Source organism: Mya arenaria, chromosome 11 (assembly GCF_026914265.1).
Source record: "Mya arenaria isolate MELC-2E11 chromosome 11, ASM2691426v1".
Taxonomy (NCBI): domain Eukaryota; kingdom Metazoa; phylum Mollusca; class Bivalvia; order Myida; family Myidae; genus Mya; species Mya arenaria.
In genome coordinates this window covers 52,917,868-52,942,149 of record NC_069132.1, presented here as the reverse complement: position 1 = coordinate 52,942,149, position 24,282 = coordinate 52,917,868, and the positions used below count along the sequence as shown (strand labels likewise).

Sequence of the window (24,282 nt, the reverse complement as noted above, 5' to 3'; positions counted from 1 at the left end):
AGTACTGTCCATGGACAAGACACAATTTACTGTCCATGGACAAGACACAAACTACTGTCCATGGACAAGACACAAACTACTGTCCATGGACAAGACACAAACTACTGTCCATGGACAAGACACAAACTACTGCCCGTGGACAAGACACAAACTACTGTCCATGGACAAGACACAAACTACTGCCCGTGGACAACACACAAACTACTGTCCATGGACAAGACACAAACTACTGTCCGTGGACAAGACACAAACTACTGTCCGTGGACAAGACAGAAACTACTGTCCGTGGACAAGACACAAACTACTGTCCATGGACAAGACACAAACTACTGCCCGTGGACAAGACACAAACTAATGTCCGTGGACAAGACACAAACTACTGTCCGTGGACAAGACACAAACTACTGTCCGTGGACAAGACACAAACTACTGTCCGTGGACAAGACACAAACTAATGTCCGTGGACAAGACACAAACCACTGTCCGTGGACAAGACACAAACTACTGTCCATGGACAAGACACAGTCTACTGTCCGTGGACAAGACACAAACTACTGTCCGTGGACAAGACACAAACTACTGTCCATGGACAAGACACAAACTACTGTCCGTGGACAATACACAAACTACTGTCCGTGGACAAGACACAAACTACTGTCCGTGGACAAGACACAAACTAATGTCCGTGGACAAGACACAAACCACTGTCCGTGGACAAGACACAAACTACTGTCCATGGACAAGACACAAACTACTGTCCATGGACAAGACACAAACCACTATCCATGGACAAGACACAAACTACTGTCCATGGACAAGACACGAACTACTGTCCATGGAGAAGACACAAACTACTGTCCATGGACAAGACACAAACTACTGTCCATGGACAAGACACAAACTTCTGTCCATGGACAACACACAAACTACTGTCCATGGAGAAGACACAAACTACTGTCCATGTACAAGACACAATCTATTTCATTCCGTTGACAGGACACAACCTAGTGCCGATGGACAAGACACAAACTTATGTCAATAGCCGACAATTCCAAAACAATGACAATCGAAAAGTAAACGTATTTCAGTAGAAAATATTAGTAGACGAGGCACAAACTTATGTCATTGGACAATACACATACCTTTAAATGTTATTATAAAAGTATAAAAGACACAAACAAACCTCAGTTCATAGTACACACAACAATGGTTTTGGACAATACACAAACTTATTTCTGCTGAAGGACATCATTTCGAAAAATGCACCATTTTGAAACTGTTGATATTTCTTGATGGAGTTTCCCCCGTCCCCCTGCCAACATTTTAAACCAAATAAAATTCGGTTCGGATGAGGGGTGCAAGTCAAAAGCTTACGTCCATAATTTACACCCCTCTTACTTTAAATCCTGCATCCTTCTCCACTAATGTGAATGTATGAGACACCTAATTGAACCTAATGGCGATGGACACTTTTTAACAAACAAACGTCACTTGAAAAGAAAAGACCTAAATTGAATGTCATCCGATAATACAAAAGCACTTGGCAATGTACGTGACAATGAGCATACAAAATGATAGGACGTGACACGGATCATACAATCATAAACTAAATGGACACGCTCTTTTAGTTGCAAGGGCGAGTCCAGGATTAAAAGTTAGCGGAGCGAAACTTAAGGGCGTTACCTTTTGACTAGCGCCCCTCCACCAGAGCCTTTGTTTGTTATGCATTTATGGTAGGGGGAGGGGGTGAGGGTACTCCCCCAAGTTTAAACCATTTATATTCCGAAAAGGCGCGTTTTGGGCATATTGCATTACTTTTTTCTTCTAAATTGAAATAAAAATTAAACTCGGATGATTTTTTTTGGGGGGGGGGGGGGCTAGTGAGTTGTATGACCTAGTTACTTAAATGTATTAAAAAAAATATAAAGAAACTATTGGTTTACCACGAAAAGTTCACAAAAATTTCCAATTTAAAAGTTCAAAAAATGTTCCAAATTAAATACATTGCACAAAGTCAACAAATTCATTCTTGAATGCATGTTGTTTGGTTATTTTTCAATTATACATATTGAAGGTTTTGCATGACTTATTATTCATAAATTAATAAGTATTGACTGCTGTAAATAGGTTTTTATCGTGTCTTGTTTTGTTATCATTCATACATGATTTATGAAACATAACTTCATATACATTTTGAAAAAATCGTAGTTTGAGTTACCTCCCGTACAACATAAAATCGGCTGAAGAACTTCCCTCGTTCTATTTATAAAACTGACCTAAATAAAAACTCGGTTAATTACGGGTTTTTCACCGTTACTAAATATAAATGATTTTTTCTTCTTGTAAGGGAGGTAAATACAGCGGTCTTGTTGAAAATGCAGCGTTGGCACAGCGAAATAGTTCAAATATTTTGACACCAAAAAATGGAACAATAATGATTTAATAAGAAAACTGATTTAAACCATTTCGAGGTGTATGATAAGAATTAAAGGCGCAAACTTTTTGGACATGCCCCTTCCTAGAACCGAAATATATAATTGTTAATTAAATGTTGGTTTTTCCCAAAGAAAAGTTGTTGAAATGGTGCACTTCAGTGTTTTTTTTTCTATCCATTTCTGACAATAAAGAATAATTTTTGACAATTTAAGTGGACTGGGCTGGATGTTGCTCAAGGCGCTGGATGCCCTTACTACCACCCCTCCTTAATCCTCTAGTGCATTTTTAATTAGATTATGTCAATAAACATGTTCTCGCATATCATGACAATCCGTATTTGGAATATAACCTACATTTTCAGTCAATTAAATTGTTGATAGGCAATCATAAAGAATTTCAAGTTTAGCAGGTGTTTAAATGTCCGACTAATGTCACTCATTCGATACTCACTCATTTTGTCATATTTTGATATATCTTAGATTTATGAATACTGAGCAATTATTAAATTAATGATGATCAGAGTTTTTACAATTCAGTAATAATGGAGTGAAGCTTGTGTTGAGTGCAGATGTTACATCACAGCAGTGAAGTTTAATTTGCACATATAAAATTGTGTAAGTGTCAGACTGATATAAAGATGTCTGCTTCGATCAATACACGTATACCACCAATGCATAATATTATACATAGCCTATCTATACCAACCAAGCCGCGATACATGTCAAACATAAATTGTTGTTTTATAACATGTAATCGGTTGTTAAGTTGGTCAGCCGTGCAAGGAATTCGATCTTATATCAGTACAAAAGCACATGCATTCACATATACTGTACGGTATGCCAAATTACTGTACCATTAATGCACCAGTCATTTGTAACCACGGCCCCCCAAGTCCGGGGGTATACCGGGGATAGCCAGGGAAATGGGCCGTGTTTTTACCTTTCAGGTGGCACCGCAGTGCCGGGTGAATGCGGTGGTTTTGTCAAGCGGGGAATGGGTCATATCTAGGGTCCCTGGGGTGCAGGGGCATTTGGCGGGGATTTTACCATCTGTTCGTCCCCGCAGGTTGGGGATTTTAGCCGGGGTTGGCTGGACCGAAAGTCGAAAGTCAAAGTCCCCGCTATTCCCCGGACCTGGGGGGGGGGGGGGGTCGTGGTTACAATTGACTGGCGCATAAACATTCGAATAAGGTAAAAAAACGTAACATGTTGCTTTCATTGCTTTCTTCCAATCATATGACGTTTACGGGACATTTACGGGACAGTGCTTACATGTAATTATGTAAACATCTGCATGATCATTAAACTGTTCATTTTTATCCTCATAAGATACCGAATCGACCTGCTGCCAATTTACGCAAAGTCTGCATATGATATCTGTCTTGATAAAACGTTTATGAAGTGCAATCCCCTTTGTTTCCGTTATCTGACCAACCTAATTTCGTCTGGAATCTTGAATGGTAATAAACCAGCCACATGCAAAATTTGTTCGTGCATAAATACACGGACCTAAACGCCTATTATAGCTCCGTGTTAAATAGATTGGCCAATATCGAGAAAATATAAGTTTGTACGTCATTGCTTTTTGATGGATTATAAGCTAATGAGATTTATTTGCATTAGTTTCGATGCTGTACCTAAAATTGCGCTGGTAATGGCTTTAACATGTACAATGCTGTGGTTATTGGCGCATTCTCAGCGTCTAATTAAATATTAACCTTAATAATGAAACAGACTATATCGATTTTGGCTGCCTGCCAGTCCTTACCATGTGTAATATAGTGGAATTCACAACATCCAATCAAAATTCATGACTGAATGGACTCGTCCGCAACCCACTGATGGAATAGGTAAAGCCGTTTTCGCAAATTTACCAATAATGTTATTTTCTCGTTGTAATTTAACGTATTTCCAAATTTCTTTCTTTCAAATATAATCAATAATTAATGTCTATTACTTTTATTATGTTTTAAGAGTCTGTTATCGTGTTTATTAAATATTGACCCAATTATTTCCAAAGCCGCGCTCCTGCGTGTATTGTAATCGCCCACTACTACGATAAATACTGAATACACACTTTGTGTAGAATGAGAAGAAAGAAAATTGTTAATGAAAAAGAGCATGTTCGCCTAAAATGTGCAATTTGTGAGCGGGTTTCGCCCCTGGATTAACAAAATACGTGACTTATTCGCTACTTGGTGTAGGACATGTTATAAAACTCAACTTTTGCGAATAATTAATACCACTGGGCTAATGCAATTGTCGATTTCATCCGGGAGTCTGGCTCAATCTTTTAGGCCTGTAACTTGGAAATTTGCCCACTACAATAAACTTGGATCTAACTCGAACATTGGTATGACCACAGATATGCTGAAATTTCTGACCAAGAAATTGAAATCTCAGAGCTTAAGCGAGGGACAAAATGGGAACCACCCAGAGGTATGAAAATGCAATTATAATTTTGATTAGCAGATTACTTTAATTTTAGTACTTTTATACTTATTGTAAATTTCATCGACGTTTTTTTTCTCACTAAATCACCTTACTTACTGGAATAAAGCACCTTTTTTGGAAGTTTCCCACTATCAAATGGAATGCATTGTAAAAGCTGTTCACTACCAATTTAGAAATAGTTGGCAACCTGCCCTTTCCATATCACTTTACGGTTGTTGACTGCATTTGGAATGCCAGATTAATTGGATTGTAACTGAACATGCGGACTGCGTGTGATTCATTAAAATGAATTAAAGTAATTATAAGCAATCTACAATAATAATGAAACGACTTTTCCTTTGTTTTATATAACTTTGATTTATCTGCCAGGCATGTTTTCAATATTTTTCAAAAATGGATCATTAAACAGAAGTAGATGCATTATCGTGGCTAGTACCTCCCCTTTTACTTATACTGTACGCAGAATTCAATTTCATCAGTTTTTTTTAAGGAGTAACTTTACTCTGAACTGAAGGGAACGGTATGCACGATTTGATTTGTATGATACATGTACCTGAAAATATGGGATGCAAAAGTTGGGAGCAGTGGTACTATCCCTTTTATATGAAAAAGAAATGAGCATTTATTCCCAAAAAAATATTTTCAAGTTAAAAGATAGAAAAAGATTAAAAAAAAAAAATTCTTCAAAAAATGAAAAAAGAAAAAAATAACATCTGCCAAATGTTTATTTGAAATAAAATCTTAAAAAGGCTCTCCAAGTACATAAAGTTCACAGAATGTGCGTGTTGACTTCAGGTTTTTTCAGTTTATCAGAGAATCAGTTAAAACATTGGTCTTATCCTCTTCAAGTTTCTTGGGTGTAACTAGATAAACAGCGATAACATGTTAGAGCATAAAATAGAAATGACATGTGGCCATTTGCATGATGTCAGCATAATTAGGTTTCCCAGATTTCGATGGTGCAGCTCTGATGTCAGTTACTGATATAGCCGTTAAAACCTATAATATTATATTCAGCTCTCACGCAACATAGACTGAATTACATCTAACATGTTAAAAAAATCCATTTTCCTTGAAATTTAATAGTTTGGTGGTACAAAAAAAATCAAAATAGTTAAATTTATTAACTATAAGGAAAACTATAAGGAAGTTTTCAGGAGCAATCCCTCCCTGCTTGAGCTTAAAATGTAAAATGATTTACAAAAAATAGAACAGTGCTCATAAAAGTGGTAGACCATTTCAAAACCACAAACCTGTATCATTAAAAATGGTTATACCCATACCCCATAACCAGGGTCAGTATTTATTTAACTTCTGAAACTTAGTGAAACAATTATTTAATTCCTTCGATTTTTCATCAAATTGTTTCATCCGCATTTATTATTTGAACCCTTTTTTAAATTTTTACATCTTTGGTGTAAAAACATTGTTAGTTTTCCTTAATTTCAACTCTGAAAAAATATTTTTTCACTATTTTTAAGTTCAAGTTCAAAAATTTCACGAAGATGCTTTTGGTTATGGCCTTCAAAATGATTAACAACTAATGTTTGTTTTTTTAATTAGGTATATTTATATTTATGAGAAAAGACCTAAAACATTAATGATTTGTTCCACATGTCTGGTCCATACGGCCACCTGTTATAGCATACCCCTAGATTAAGATCATTGCTATTCTGTATCCCTAAAATAATTCAGTCAGTGTAAAAGTTAACAAATAGTTTGGCAGACAGATGCTGTAAGAAAACCGAGCCAAAATCTCTTGCCAACAAATATTTAGCCACAAGTAATGGATGCCAACATGAATTCAGCAAAAAAAGGCTTGCAGGCTATTATCAGTAATGTCCTAATTTCAACCACTGCTCATCTAATGCTTGTAAAATCAACATAATTTAAGGCCTTTCCTCTAAATCCGATGACAGATTATTTTGTTTTGATTACAATTTAAAGTATTATTATAAATTCATACAAACTTGACATATATTTGGCAGTATAGAAACTATTATTTCTTCAATTTGCACCTTGTCCTTTTGAAAACCTGGCTAAAATGCTACATGTATATGTAAGATTTGAACAAATTTGTAGTCAACACTTTTAACTGTACAGTAGACATTTTGTCTAATAGGCGAGATTTTTGTTTGTTATTAAGGGCACAAACTTTACGTCAGGTTACTGAGGTAAAATAAAATGTGGTATTAAAATGTGTTTATTTGTCAAAGCATGCCCTCGGGCACAGGATATATTTTGATAGAAGCTTTAGTAACAACAGCGTGTGAAAGTTCAATTATCATACAGAATTTACCGCCTGTACCTCCCAAATTTGGAAAATTAATCTGACATAGGAAAAATATAAAATCATGCAAAAATAGCTGATATGTATACAGTAGTAAAAAAATGGTGTTTATTCATATCTGCTGTGTAGATGTATTACAGTATAACATTCACTTGTATCATATTGACATAAACAGCGTGTTCCTAAGAGATCTGTGTACCAGGGGCCAAATGTCCCTGTAGTTTTGATTGTATTTAAATCCATGTATGGGCGTTGAAAATAATGCCAGGTTTGTTGCGAAGCATGTGAAAAACCTATAGTGCTTTTTTTCTCTCATTATTCAACACAGCGCGCGGTGACACTGAATGGATATTTCCTTTCTATGCTATTTGGCCAGCGTCCAACTCTGGTCGACTTTTATGGCAAATAAAGGCTGCCTTCAGACTATTTTCGGATCATGGCAATAGATTGATTTTTCCAAATCACCCATCACGCCACTAAATATTTCGCTCAAAACAGCAAATAGGATGTTTTATGGAAATCTTATATTTTGCCGTGAGGTGTTTTTTTAAGTAGCTCGAGTTCCACATATCAAATGCGTGATGTATAAGATCACTTTCAAATTGATGTTTTTTGTTGAATATTTAAACATGATATCAGACATGTTTTTTTAAGAGTCACGCAACGTCTGCTTGTAACTTGTATTAAGCAATATCTGGTCCTATTACATGATGTGATGTTTTTCGATGTGAATTCATCTGTCAATCAGCCATTTAAGTTACATAAAACCGTTGTTAAAATCATTATACCATGCCGACTATAAGTCAAATTACAATGCTTTTCAGCTTGACAAATATGCTAATCAATTCAAGAATGTATCAAATTATAATCTTTTGACCATAAACAAAATTTTCTTTTTGCATTGTGCAAACAGGTAGTGTTTTTGCTTGTGTCTTCTTAAAATCTCATAATTTAATGAAAATTCTCTTCTGCTTTATGTTGGTGATATTTTAGGACATGTTTTTGGCAAGTGTGGGTGTAAAATAAGTCTCATGAGGGCAACAAGTGTGTTATATTCAGGGGGCGTTCTGCTACTGATACGGGCGTACGCACATCATGCATAGCAAATGTTTAAATTATTTATTTAAACCCAACATTACCAAGCCGTACATGCTTAAGTGCATAATATAAATTAGCTTGACATTCGTCTCAATGTCTTTGCGTTGTATAACTGAAAAAGAACTGATTATTGAATAAATCAGAATGTACTCAAATAAGCCATGAGCTGTATAGGGATCGTTATTTCACAGTTTCTATTATAAATATCAAAATCAGTAGATTATTCAAACTAAACACACGTTCCCTAAGTCTAATACATGTATCTTTTAATGATATATGTTCATATAATGTTCAACTTCTTAAGTTGGAGCTTAAGCCAGGATTTAAAAAGGGTGCTGAGGGTCAAAGGTTAACATTGAATCAGGCTATAAGGAACTTGAACATTATGAAATTGGCTGAAAATGTTAAAGTTTGTGTATAATTGAAAGAATATGTAGAGCGAGTGTGTATTTTTTTTAAATCTAATTATAAGTTTTAGACGATATAAAAGCAATATTTGACAGTCTTGAGCTTTTAATTCTAAAAGGCAGAAGGGTTCCCATGCTGGTCTCCAAGAGGGCAGACGGGTGCTTCTTTAAAAAGACAGGATGCAGCAACCTTCACTAACTTTCAGCTATACTCTATATAAAGATCTGTTTACCATTTACTTTCATATAATGTAATCTAATATCTGTTTACTATATGCTTCCAGGATGCTGATGACGAGGAACGTGACTCGGGGACGGAATCTGATGACAACTTTGACGATGACATTTGTAAGTTTTCTTCTTTAATAAAAAACATGAGATCTTACAGATTCAGATACAGGATGCTACAGTAGACTGGTGTCAAGAAAAATTAATTAAACTGAAACCGACAAATTTCATTGATATTGTTATTTGATATACAAAGTACTATTATCATGTCACAGTTATCATAATAATATATCATAGTTATTATCATCATCATAATTTTCGACATCACTATGAACACAATCGTCATGAGTCATCATTTTGAACACAATTATCATGACCATCAGCATCATCAGCATCGTCATCAATCATCATCATCAGCAGCAGCAGCATCATCAATTATCATCATAGTAATCATCATCATCATCATCATAATCATCATCACCACCACCACCATCATCATCATCATCAGCAGCAATCTTCAATTATCATCGTCATCAATCATCATCATCATCATCATTATCCATCATCATCATCATTTTCATCCTCTTCATCATCGTTGCCGTCATCATCCTCTTCATCATCATCTTTGTTGCCATCGTTGTTATCATTGTTTTCATCATCATGGTCGTCATCATCATCATCAATCAATCAATTAAGAGCCCCCATTTTAGAACCAAAGTGCAATAAAGGTTAATTACAGATACTTGACATTATCATAGTCATTTATCTACAGACTGTCGGATGTTGACCATATTTCAAGGATATCCAATCTATATATCAAATATTCATTTAAAATAGGAGTGTAACTCATATATTTGAAGAAGCACCTAAGTACACACAATAGTCCGGTTATTTGCGGTCATATAAAGGTTAACTTTGGAATATCAGACTTGATACCACAGTATTTTTCTCCTTTGTGACAACAACAGAGCATGAAGTATGTCTGGTGACCGGCCGACCCATTCATATACTAAATGAAACATATTGCCATTAAAATTAAAATTAGCTGTTGTGAATTGTAGTTTTTTTATCGGTTCTCAAATTTACCAGGATGTATTGTAAAAAAGCATAGAAAAAAATCATGGCAACTGAAATATGTTCTTTACCAAAAATTAAACCAACAAAAGTTGAAACATCAAGTTTCAATATTTTTTTCATCATTCTGTTATATTTTTTTCATCATTCTGTTATGATGCATTTTCTTTTCCTCAGCATTTTCCTGTTATATTAGGTTGAATGAGCTGATATTAAAAATTTTCCTTGTCTTGCACACGATTTCTTGTCTCTCTTAAGTAAAAAAATATTGCGTTTTCCATTCCCTAAATTCATGATTTTAATATACTGTTATTTACTGTATAAAGGATTTTTTTTCGTGAGGAAATCTTCTTATAATCTCTGTTGCAAGCTGCCAAAGTGCCAGTTGAATTACTTGCAGAAAGTGAAAAATGTCAGTTTTATTTGAAGTGAAAGGCTCTTGTCAGTGGGCCAAACATCTTCGTCAGTGAACCCGTTCAAAACAAGTGTTCATGTTCCATTCATTATGTCATTATTTACAGATAATAAACAGCTTGTTAATGGTGCTAAATAATTGTTTCTGACTCTAAACTTATAATCAAGCTTCCTCATGAAAGCAATTATGATTCTTAACTCATGAGTGTTGTACATGTATATACATATATGGTTTTCTTCCGTGTTTTATTTTCCACTTTTAAGGGAATGGTGGCACTGAGGGGGAAAAATAGGATCTTTTGGCAAAAAGGGGAAAATACTAACATGATTCATGGTTTAACTAGTTATCAAACCTTTTATTCAACTTATTAACCTATCGCCATATCCATGAATGGTACTTATTTGCTTCCTTTGCTTAAATGTCAAGAGGTCAATGCTCTTCCATTTTTTTTTTTAAGATTAAAAGTTCGTTTTTTACCTGGTTAGTGGAAAAATATACACTTTTTCAAGAGGGGAATGTGGCTTAATTTTGGCCTGAAAAAGGGCCAACAAAAAAAACACTGTTCCTGGTTGAATTCATAGTTGTTATGGGGTGTTTTCAAACGTAACGTGGATATGATATTAATAAAAGATGGGCGTGAGGAAAGAATTTGAAGGCTTTAACTATCGTGAGCAATTCTTCTAATTTAAGCATTTCAAATATGAAAGAAATTTTGTGTTTATTTCCGAATTTCTTTCCTATTAAAATGCTGAAGATTTGGATACATTTTTAGAATGAAAAAATGATACTTAAAGAATTAGTAAATCTGTCTGCCATAATTTTATACAAAATCAACAAAAAACATATACGGTTTCTGTCTTTAAGATTTTAAATGAAGCAATTATCGTTCATACAGCAATTATTGTTTTCCCACAATCGTTCATTTCCTGCTCATTGTCGACTTATATTTGCTGATCGTGCTGACTTGCATGTAACACTAATTACAAAATATGTTTGAAAAAAATGCATGCCAATTAATGTTCATAATATTTCACAGCCCTAACAATTACACTCGGAAGTTTCTAACCTTTCAGAACTACGATGGAAATCTCTCTAATTCATGCAATTTCCTAATTCATTCAATTTCCTCTTGCCCCCCCCCCCCCCCCCCCCCCCCCCCCCCCCCCCCGGCTTGGTAGAAGTTGTTGGAATCTCTGGAAGCCACCCTCTCCCCTCCCTGCCTGGCGGGAGATGAATGTTTCTCACATCACAATAAAATTTGCAATTCTGTGCCTTTCAGTCATTAAAGCAGTTTTAGCAATATTTCGGGAAAGCCTTCAAGAAACATGGCATCTGTGATGTGAACATGAATCCTGTCTTTGGCAGTAGATTCTTGAACATGTGCAATCCGATGTAAACAGATGTGTCATTTGCATTTTTTGTTATGAATATATAAATATATATATTCTATAAATCATTGTAATATTCCTTTGTGTACTGTGGAAATTCTATCTGCTTTAATCAGCTCAAGATGTGACTGCTAAATGATATCATATATATACATTTATATGAAAGGTCTTATTTACAGGCTTGTTTTTATAGTACACAGTTCACGGAAATTGTAAATAATGAATCAAAAATGAGCATAATGAAATACAATCTTTTCATAGAATTTTCAGTGTTTGTTTTCAAAGAATATTAAATTCTTGTATTTATAAATATGATAATCAGTAATATAAAGTTGCGTATGGTTGACCAAATTCAAATTAACCACAGGTGGAAATCTTTAACAAAATAGTTATAGTCACAGTGCCCTGTTTTGGTCCATTGCGGTGACTGAAATCGGGTAGATGAACTATACAGAAATATTAATGTAAATAATGAAATGTAATATTAGGCCAAAACAAAAATGATTTGGTAAAGGTTTCATCCTATTTTTAGTATAGGTTTTTGGTAAGAACGTTTTTGTCATCATTGGAGATTTGTGTTAAAGTTTCAATTGCCTGTATAAAGCTTTATTAAAAGTTTTTAAACTACATATTAAAACCCACACTGAAAAATATTTTTATAGGTCACACAAAACCAAGTGTATTTTTCTAGGCCTAATTGAAAGATCAATTTGGCTGAAGAAATTAAAATTTACCACAGGTGGAAAACTCAAACAAAAATAGAGTTTGTCACATTGCCCTGTTTTGGTCCATTGCGTTGACAAATGGGTATGTGATCACTACAAGAAATATTGATATAAAAGATAACATTATCACATTAAAACTATGTGAAAACATCAATAGATCACCACTTAACTGAAGAAAAACCAGTTGTTTGAAGTAAAAAATGAAAAACATTTTGATATTACTTAGACTGCTCAATAATAGTTTAAAAAACAACAACAACAGCTTTTATGAACAATTACAAATTGGTCCAATTATATATTCAAAATTAACTGCTTAAAGTGACACTCGACTATTATAGTCAATACATACACATGTATAACAAACATAAATTTTTGAGTGATAAACGTTTAACTACTTACTAAATAAGGCATTTATTGAAATATTATTAAATGATAAAAGATTGTAAATGTGTATTTAATAGCTGAATACAAACAAATATTAAATGACTGAAGGGTGACCTAAAATAACTATCGTCTCATAAGGAAGAAATACTGTGTTTTCTGCACCATTCTTTCAAATGAAACACGTTATCCTTCAATAAGAACCATTGTTTTCGATATCTATTCATCCTTTTCAGTATATTAAAACAATTGTATTAATTGTGGTACATCTGATTTGGGAGTAAGTGTGCGTCTTTAACCAACACCATGGTTACACATTTTTACCCACTAAATTTGACCTTTTGCAATTTCAATGAAGAAACAGACAATATGGGCGTCTTATAATTTCCTAAGGAAACAATAGTGCACTCAGATGTCTTATATCTAATACCTTCATTAACGGTCTTGTTCTTGTGGAAAATACGATTCCTAATTCGTTTTCCTTTCTTCCAAGTACTGGCTGAAGAGAAAATTGGTGACTTGATCGATAACTATTCCATTAGATGGTGTGTTTCTAGCGTTCTTTTACATGTACGTTATAATATATTGGGTAATGTTCAGATTTTTCAGGTATTTAAGACGAGGCTTTTACTAAAAGAAGCAGAGAGGTTATTTACGTGAATTCTTTTCAATAGTTGATTAAACAATGCGGGCACATTTGTAAAGTTATTAGGGATAACGGAATTTTCGAACATGAAATACGGTAATTAATACTGCAGAAAAGCTCATTATAAGAGAGTATGAGAAAATTATGGGTAGTGTCACAATCACGTGTCTCATTTGGTGCGGTTTCTTCAATACTAATTCCAGATCCCAAAATAATACCTTATATTCTCTAGAAAGAAATAGTAATTCCATTTCCATACAACCTTGAACGTGACAGGTGCTCATTTGCCGCGGTTATTTTGAGAAATTACACAGCTTACTGAGATGATTAAAACTCAATACCAAGTCTTAAACAAATTGGTTGAGTATAACTTCAAACTGGCAAATAGATTGAGATAGATATTTTTGGTTTGTTAATAAAAGAATGGCATGAATTAATTAGCTTATTTTCGATTGAAAAGAATGCTTCTTTTTTCTGTGTGTTTTGGGTTAAAATTATAGTATTGACTACGTCCTTGTGAGGATATTTTCTGTTCTCCTTTGCATCATGGATCCCTTTTATTCATGGATCCCATTGTGTCATGGATCCTTTGCACCATGGATTCATTTGCATCATGGATCCCATTGTGTCATGAATGTTATCTCACTCTGAAAACGTAAAAAAATGCATCCCAATTATTGTAACTCAAAAGGGCACTGTGACCTTGACCTTTCAGTAACAAAGTGGTGATTACTATTATTATCAAATGTTGCTTTGAGCAAATACAGCACATGTAATTGCCACATGTTGTTAATTGCACTTTAGTGGCCAGTGTTTTTGTTTGACAGGCCAATTTGCTTTTGTCACGCCGAACCAATGTCATCCGTTACTGCTGGACATTCAGCGATACTGTGTAATAACGGTTTTGATAAACGAGCTCTATATCTTGTTTTGCAATAAAAATTGTCCATTACTTGGACAGCAGTCACAGGAGTTTTTATATTGACCCTGCAAAAACTTACCATTATATTGATAAACAGTACATTATCTTGTCATAAGAGGGTTGTGATTGTTTGCTATATATTCATTATTTAAGTGCTTTTCATTGTCTGTCCTGTACTGAGATTTTATCTTCCTTAATGAAATTGGCTATCATGGTTATGAATCTGCTGAGTTAGCGAAATCTCCTTGTTGTGATGTATGTTCTGGTTAACCACTCAGTCTGTGGTAAGGCCTGAAAACAAAATCATTTGGTTAAGGTTACTGGACCCTACCTACGAAATAGGTGCAGACCCTACAGTTTTTATTATAGTCAGTAAAATGGTATAAATATGATAATAAAAATATAAAATAAGTGTGTGTTTTGTTATGTAGTTTAAAATCTTTAAAGAGTTATATACAGAGTATTACTAATGCACCAGTCATTTGTAACCACAGCTCCCCAGGTCCGGGGAATAGCGGGGACTTTGACTTTCGGTCTAGCCAAGACCGGGCAAAGTCTCTGCCCTGCGGGGACAATCTGCTGGTAAAACCCCCGCCAAATGCCCCCGCACCCAAGGGACCCTAGATAAGGCCAATTTCCCGCTAAATTTGGCGTGAAGACAAAACCACCGCAGTCACTCGGCACTGCGGAGCCACCCGGCTATCCCAGGCTATCCCCCCGGACCTGGGGGGGCGTGGTTACAATTGACTGGTGCATAACGCCATTCCCCAATGAGGACAATAATGTTATAACATATATAAAGCCTAATAAGAAAAAAATAGCCTACCTACTCTACCTGTTTTAGAAAAGAATAACCCTACTAGCAGGTCCAGGGGGGGCGCAAACAGCCGCCCCCACTAACTTCCCCAAAGTTTACTTTTTAAGAGAAAGAGTAAAGAATTACGCCAAAAATGCACCATTTCGGATGAAAAATTGTTAAATTTTTCTTGGGGATGTTAACACTATAGTTTTGGTTTAGAGCTAGGGATGCAAGTCTAAAAGTTATGTCCCTAAATTACGCCCCCTCTAACAACAAATCCGAGATCTGCCCCTGAACCCTGAAACCAAAACCATTATTTTTAGCCCTAAATGAATCAGTCATTCTGTGTTAATGCACAACTCATGAGAGACCTGTGGATACTAGCTGGCACATCAACAACATGTAAACTCGGCCTCGCCAAAAAAACCTGTTTTGTAAGCAAATAACTGGTCTACCTGGAGTGTGAGTGCAAACGGTCACTACCGGTTCTTAGAAATATTATTTGTAGCAAAAAAATGATAAAATAAGTTTTGTCCAACATCAATCATGAAAAAATGGGTAAAGTTGTATGCAGATTGATCACTCAGATCCTCCATTCCCCCACCCACTCCATATAATACTAGTCTAGAATAATTGACGTTCAATACGGGATTCTAATTAAAGATTTGCCACATAAAAAAATCGTAACTTTTTTGTCCACGTACAGTTATTTGGACTACATATAATACATGACATTGTCCTGCATGGAGACATTGATTTTATAATCTGACACGCACTTGCATGTACATTGACCTCATGCCATCAAGTGTACACGTGCCAGACCATTGTCACTTGCAGGACAGTTAAAAGGTGACAACATTTGCAGATCAGCTGGATTCCATCTGAATAATTGATGTTCCATGTCTGTAAGGTGGCATGTAATGACGTACATCTAAGAACATTCTGAAAACATTGTTCTACATATATATATATATTACTGTAATAAAAAAAAATCCACATATTGATCAAAAAGCAAAAAAAAAAAAACCTATAGGCTCTGAGGGAAAATAGGGTCAATTCGGTCAGTAGAATTTTCAAAGAATTAATTTTTATGCCTTTAAAAAAAAAAATGTTAGCTAACGTTAGCTGACCATAGCAAACTGTTATGTTTTTTCTATCACTATTTGCATGACATTGTATACAAAGTAAGCAGGGAACCAAATTTATTGCAAATGGTAGCTGCGGACATGCACCTATGTACACTATTATAGTATACAATGAACACATGTATCTATATATAAACAAGCTGCATACATGCACCTACATACACTATACAATGAACTCATGTATCTATATATATAAATACATAGGAAAAGAACATATTTTCAGTGTTCTTTGATGAATCATGCACGTACACTGTACACTGAACACATGTACATGCATCTATATATAAACACATACATGTAGAAAAAGAACATTCTGTGTTCTTTCTTTGATGTATCATGCAGCTTTCCTGCAGATCTTTGATGTTCAGAAATGTTAAAAACATAACTTTTCAACTACTTAAGTAAAAAAATGTGTTTCGAATCAGGACTTTAATACTTAAATGATTTGTATTGCTGTATGAAAGCTTGGGCCAATGTGAAGGGTCTTTATAGGGTTAAATGTTTCATATTTTTTTTATCTAAAGGCTACATTAACAGAAACATGAACTTTTTAACTCACATTTGACATGGTTATGTCCATTAAAAGTAATTTTATCTAGTGTTTTTATAGCCTTTCCATAATTCATTAACAGTTTAGCCTCCAGATATAACCTTCATTTTTGAAATGAGTTTATTGCAGACTTGCGTAGTCATTCACCATAATTTCATTTTCAATGATTAATTTTATTAGTAAAAGCTGTGGGGGAAGATTTTGCCAAGAGTGACATGCATTATTAACTAGACTGCTGATAATAAATCAAATTATTGTCTAGCTGTTTTGGAAATTCCCTTGATGGAATTCCTTTTATATATTCTACTTCTGACATTTTATTTTTTTGCAGCAGTGGCAGATAAATTTCTGAAACTTTCAGACAGGAGATTCCATTATCATAATTAAATAAATCTAAAATATAATGATATTAAAATATGTGAATTTGGCTAAAATCATTAAATTTACCCCTGGGATTTCAACAATGCAAGATTAACTTTACGATAAAATAGAAACATATGAATTCTGCAGACACTCTTTTCATCCCATATACCAGTATTAATAAATGTCTTATTAAGTCATGTGATTATATGACTCAAATTTAAAACTCTCCAATTTTACTGAACTTTAAATTAAAATGATTTTCTTCTTCTAAATTATAGAGGCAACTGAGAACAGCTAGTTGAGTCATTTAATAATAGTGTTTAAAATTGCTGTGTAATAGTATTTGAAAAGGCTATATTTAAGTTATATCAATAAATCTAGTCATTACAAAGCTTGCCATCATTTGCTTTGATGAATAAAGAGAAGAAAAAATTGTTGTCCATGGGTGACATTTACAGCAGCAAGTGAATTGTTACCCATTTTATTTTCAGCTAAAGATGAAATTGCCTAAATGTTCGGTTCACAAAACTCCCGATCTGAAGCGCTGAAATTACTAAAATAAAATATGAAGAAAAAAAACTGTCTTAAAATTGATTGATGCTTTTAAAACAAAAATTAAGTGCAACATTTTTATGACATGCAGCTTTTAAAAAAAGTGGACATGTGCAGGGAACAATTAACTTGAAAAAGTAAAATGCCTTTAGTACAATACAATTGTTTTTGTACTGTGGACGTTTCGCAATGCTTTATTACCATAGATCACTTTGTGATATTTAGCCAAGGCCTAAAACAAAAATACATTTGGTTTTGGTACCCGACCCTACCTTTGAAATAGGCGCCAACACGACTGTTTTTATTGTCAGTTGTAAAAAAAAGAAGAAAAAAGAAAAGAAAGAAAAAATAAGTGTGTGATTTAATTTGTAGTTAAAACTATTGAAAGCTTAATACAGATATTACTTTATATTACTTTATACTATATATTACTTAAACCATTGTCTTAAAATGAAAACAGGTTCTTATATAAAGCCCAATAAAAAAACTCTACCTACTCTACCTGTTTTTGTAAAGGATTTAACCCTAACCAAACCATTTTTTATGTTGCCCAAATGCAGGTAAAAGAACTCTTTATGAAGGCAAATGCAATGCCCTACCTAATGCAATTTAAATATTCAATAGCATTAACTTTAACCAAGCAAACAAGTTTAGAAAGCCTCAAGAGAATTATAGAAGCTGAACAACAATTTAAAATGGTAATATGGTCCGCATCAGAACGTGCCTTTCAAACATCATTTGGACGAGCTTGACAAGTTTAATTTCCGTCTGGGAGATATTTATTTTTTTATTAGATATTATTTTATCTGCTTAATTCTCTGAGGGTTTGGTAAAAAGTGCGTACATGCTCTGTTTCACTGACTGTGCAATTGTGCATGTAGTCAAATAATATTAAAGCATGTTTTTATGGCTGTTATAAATAGTCGATTTTTTATACCATATTATTTAAATGTACCTTATGTAAATTTTGTTGCAGTGAAATTAACAAATAGAGTCCAGTTACCAAGAAGAATATAAAAAATATCCCATCGCTCACCTGTTTTTCTTAGCTGACATAATGGGGCAAAATATAGGTAATAACTCTCACTCGTATTTAGCTGGAGTAAATTGAGAATTGCAATTAATATGTGTAAAATATGGCCATATTCTCATAACGCCAACATACAGCCATGATGATGACTATGGCGCAATAAGACGAAAAAAGACTGATTTTAACTTTTTTCTCAAAATAGACGAAAATATAGGAACAATCTTCAGGGGTGTGATTTGACCGCGGATTCGCGGAATTCCGCGGATCTAATGGCCCCAGAGACACCCCCCCCCCCCAAAAAAAAGTTAAAAATAATGGGGTTTTTTACCATTTTTTTCAAGGGATAATGTTGTCTAATGTATAGTTTGTGTGGCAATAAATATTTGAACATTTATGTGAATGTACCAGGTACACGACCATTATAAATACAATATTTACCTGTTTGGAAAGTAGAAAGAGGTAAAAGTATTTAGACGTGGTTCTCAATCATGTCACGATGGGTGATATATAGCAGGCTTAAATCATAGTCGCATTGCTAGAGGGCTTAGCATATCGAAACATGCAATCAGTTGCCAACGAAATTGGTGAATTTATTTTATAGGGGACATTTGCATATCAATTAAGTTACTTCGTTTCTGGCTTTCAGCTAAGCTGCAGATTCTATGCATGCTGCCCTAAGGCTATTTTACACCCAGATAATAATAACAAATTACTATTGTTAGTTGAAAATAGCCTCTTTAATCATGCGACAAAGTTGAAATTAACTAGGTTTTTTTTGCATTTGTCGTCCCAGGCATAGCGTATGCCAAACTATGTTTCATTTTGTCACAGCAGTTGCAGTTTAAGATCGCAAACTGCTTTAGAATTTATTGTCTATCCACACCGCGTTCTGCATAATTCTCTGTCAGCGTTCTGCATAATTCTCTGTCAGCGTTTCATTATGACGTGGGTGAATTGTCATTTATTTTCCATAGCAGCAGATGGTGGTGATAAAAATGTTGTTTTTACATGCTTATTCTGTGAACAGTGCAGATCTATTATCACAGGATGTTGTGGGGGTTGTTTACAGTAAAATGGGCCTTTGGGACTTTTCAATTTGCCAACTGCGTCTCAAAATCGTGAAAGCTCTTTTTTATCATAAAGTTTATTCAGACAGCACAAAACCCGGACTCAATGCATGACTTAGGTAAATAAAGATAGAAGATATGTCTGGCGCTCAGAGCCCTTTGATTAAAGCTTTTACAATGTGGTGTCAAAGTCTACAACAAATGCCGCATTTATTAATGGCCTATCATTTAATAATCATACAAAGCCACAGCCACATTCCCACATTCAATCAGAATGTTTGAGAATGTTTCAAGAGAAGCTTATTTTTTTTGCTTTTCATCATCATCATCAGCAGCAGCAGCAGCACCTCCACCACCACCACCACCATCATCATAATCAGCATCATCATCATCATCACTGCCATCATCATCATCATCATCGTCGTCATCACCATCATCATCATCATCATCATCAACATCATCATCATCATCATCATCACACATTGATGTTAATTAGGCTTTGTAATATTATATGCATACATACTTGTTGATTACCTGAAACTAAACTTTAAAACTTAATTTTGAAATTTATGTATTTTCAGATGGCTCTAATACAAGCTTGAATGATTTGACGAGAAAAGGCAACAACAACAACAACAACAACAATTCTAGAGACAGTTTACAAGACAACGGCAAATCATCCGACCTGCCAGCAGCAAAAACGCATGAGATCAGCGAACACAACTTTGACACAGTCAGTTGTACATCTGATTATGAGCGACAAAGTTTGGACTTTGACAGGCACAGTTCTGAAGATGAACTGGGCTCAATAAATAAGGAAAACGTGGCGGAAAAACGTAAATGGTCGGACGTTCATTGTTCCGGATGCTGTGATAGTGCTGGGGAATCCGACGACGAGGTGAAAGAATTTCTGCTAACGCCGCAGCCGGTGTTATTAAGTTCCAGCCCACCTAAAGGTGTTCAAAGAGTTAGAGTGTACACAAAAATCGCGAATCAGACTCAAAGACAAGTTTTAGCTCGGATGGCGCCGATAACCGTGACATCAGTGTCACCACGTAAACGACACAGATTGAACTATGCGTCAGATAATGTGTATGATTCCGACTCAGGTCCCGCTACGCAACGGCCCTGTCTGGATTTTGAAAAAATGCAGCAGGTGCAAGCGTTCGTTTGACCCTGTTTATTGTGTTCAACTAAGCGTGTATAAACAGGGTGAGATAATTTCGCAGGGCCACAAAACTAAATATACACACAATTTACTCTACGACAGAAGATGGTAGAGACTTATTCAGGGCTAAGCTGACGCCTGTTTTCAAACCCGGCTGACGCATTTTAGGGCACGTGGAATGGAAAATAAGACATTTGCTGTTCACATTCTTTTCCATTGTTGTTAACATGATGACCAACTTCTTCATTACCTTCTTGCTGCATACGCAATTTGTGATTCTTACGATGTGAATATATTTTGCGCTAGTGTGGCATTAGGAATTGTCATACTCTCTCAAACTCTAGTAGAGCATGTTTGTTACCAATCATGCTTTGTGTAAGATTCATGCAGCTTTTAGAATTTAATGTAGCGACATGACTGTGAACAAAAATTAGTGGTATGTAACCCAAGCATGTGATGTTATCATTTAAACACTGCACAATTGGCTAAACATATCTGACAGATGCATTGATGGTGATAAGTGAGATTATGAAAGCATTAAATTAGTGGTTTATGTTTTTAATATGCTTTGCAAATGTCAGATAAGTTTAGTCATGGGACATTTTTGTGTGAAAATTGTATTTTTTTCTAAATGCAAGTCTACCTCAGGAGTAAAAAATAAATTAGGGGCTGTACATGTATTTGGAATGAGTGTTGTGAGATGTGAGGCCCTGACAGGGGTAAAAATTATTTTGATAAAAATTCCATATTTTGAGGCCCATCCATTGGGTCTAGTGTAATTTTTATTTCTCATATGAATTCAAGGAATATGCTGTGCATAGTCTCAAGATGTATTTTTTATATTTCTGTTTTTTAAAGCTCCTTGAATTTTAAAGGGACTCGTTCAGAGATTTTATGTTAGCAACATTTTTATTAAACTTGTTCAAATCAAGATATTTTGCTTATTTTTAGCAAAGAGAAGCATTATAGGTCATATTTTTTATATTATTGTGAACAACAGAGCTCTTATTTGATTTTTGGGGGTTTTATCGTACGCACAGTCATGGTTCACATTTACAGCTGCACTCTCACAGATTGAACTTTTTATTTTTGGTCTTGGAAAGAGCCAATTTTAGCGTACATGTAAATTTCTGGAAACCAGTGATATTAGACTGCTGGCAAAAGATCAGATCATAGGTGTTCATATTTGCGTTTGAAAATTGCTATTTTATGGCTAAAGCGTTACGTAACGCTTTAAGAAAAAATGAGTTTCTGCTGTTTTCCAAACAATTGAGATTTGTTCTATTGTGTGTTATCTTATATGACTGAATTGAAGGCATTGATGCCAAAATCAGCTGATTCTAAGACAAAAACTGTGAATTTGTGAGAGTGCAGCTTTAACAATTTGATGTCTAGCTCTATAAAATGTGAACGAGTCCATTTAACTGAGGCATAGGTATGTGTTTGGAGAAGATTATGAATATAAATGCAGGTTTAGTTTGATATTAAAATGTTCAGGGATAATGTTGTGTGTGGTAATAATGGTTTTTCCACAGCTCATAGATAGATAGGTTTTGCACAATTTTATTATCCAATGGTGTTGTGTTTGATAAATGGAAGTTTTAATTGGAGTTTTATTGTATGGTGAATTTCTATTCTAGGTTTAGTGTATCTGTATGTTTAATAATTATTTTCAACACATTTTCTTTGCCGTAAATATGTCTTTTGCTTACAAAGGTCTGCAATATCGAGATTCATTTGATATATTGCATTGCCGTTTAATGTTTCATTTTCATGGCATTTCATGAATTTCTGTTAATAGCAGTATTTGTTTTCAGTGCTATATATAGCTATTTTTTCCAAAAATGTAATTATATAAATTGCTCTATTGCTATTTGTTGTTCAATTTGATAAAAATGTAAGGTGTTCCCATATTTAACACATGCTATCCTACATAAAAATTATACTTAACTTTGAGTGTAAAAGTATAATAAAAACGACTCAAAGCGTAGAATTTTTATGTGTTTGTGCATTGTCATTGTTTCTCTAAAATTCAGGGCATTTTAGAATTTTGTGTAGTTCCATTTGTTAAATTGGTATTTCATTATTATGTCTTTTGAACATGTACATTGAAAGATGTATGTAATATAATATGAAAAAAGAGAAAAAAAATACATTAAAAATTAATAAAACTCTTGTTATTCTGTGGTGATGAAGCTGGTTTTAACTGGTGAACTGATTGTCCACTGGAATGTGGTTTGTCCTTGGCTTTGCGGATAATTGCGGATTTAATGGCTCTAGGGACTAAAAGAAAATGGTTGAAATTGTTAACTGGTAACTTTATTTGTTACTTAATTTGGTGTAAGAATTGACACTCCTGGAATTTTCTTCAATTTTGAAGTCGGGAGAGCCCACAGAAGGGCCTCTAAAAGACACTTGTATATATGGCAGGGTGCTTCACTTCTTCGAACCCCAGTGAGGGCCTAAAGTGCCGCCTAAACCAAAATGGTTACAGCCCTTCAGCTGCCAGGTCAATCAAATCCCTGATGGATGAAAGGAATAAAATGCCGATGATTGTTCAAATTCATTTCATTTGAGTGAGGCCTTATAGTATAAATATCTGGTGTAATAATAAAACATCTTAAGTCATTTCCTTTCTCAAGTCCTTCTCCTTATTTCAGTATATATGATAATCACTAGTCATGTTATAATATCTTGATAACATCAAAAATACTTGACCGTTATTTCCATAATACCCTATACAAAATTTTAACTATTATGCTAAAAGCTTTTATTAAAATAGTTTAATTTGTCTATGCCATGATAAGGACATTGACTCCAGTTTAATAAGAACATGTTTTATGAATATAGGCTTTGCTCCAAACCCTCAAAGGTTGTATTTACATGCCATCCAATAAAAAGTTAAGCGGGTTTTCAAAGCCTTGTCATTGTCCAAGTTGTTATGGAAATCTTGGCCATAAATCAAAAACTTTTCAAGATGTTCAAATGAAACTTTGTACACATGGATCATGTAAAAACATTTACATGAGTAGTAAGGCCCATAACTCTGGCTTTGATATTTGTTGTGTTATGCCCCTTGTTGTACTGAAAAAATAACAGCAGCTAATAAGATAAAACCAGTGTGTGGTTTGGTTTGGTCAATTTA

At 34.5% G+C, this 24,282-nt stretch overlaps 1 protein-coding gene across 1 annotated transcript; it reads left to right on the top strand.

The window, feature by feature from the left end:
* Positions 1–4,507: 4,507 nt before the first annotated feature.
* Positions 4,508–23,302, top strand: LOC128209501 (ABC transporter H family member 2-like). The gene is made up of 3 exons (XM_052913546.1): positions 4,508–4,874; positions 8,969–9,032; positions 20,551–23,302. Exons 1-3 carry the CDS (start codon positions 4,689–4,691, stop codon positions 21,141–21,143), a joined length of 843 nt encoding a protein of 280 aa, XP_052769506.1. The 5' UTR covers positions 4,508–4,688; the 3' UTR covers positions 21,144–23,302.
* Positions 23,303–24,282: the final 980 nt, after the last annotated feature.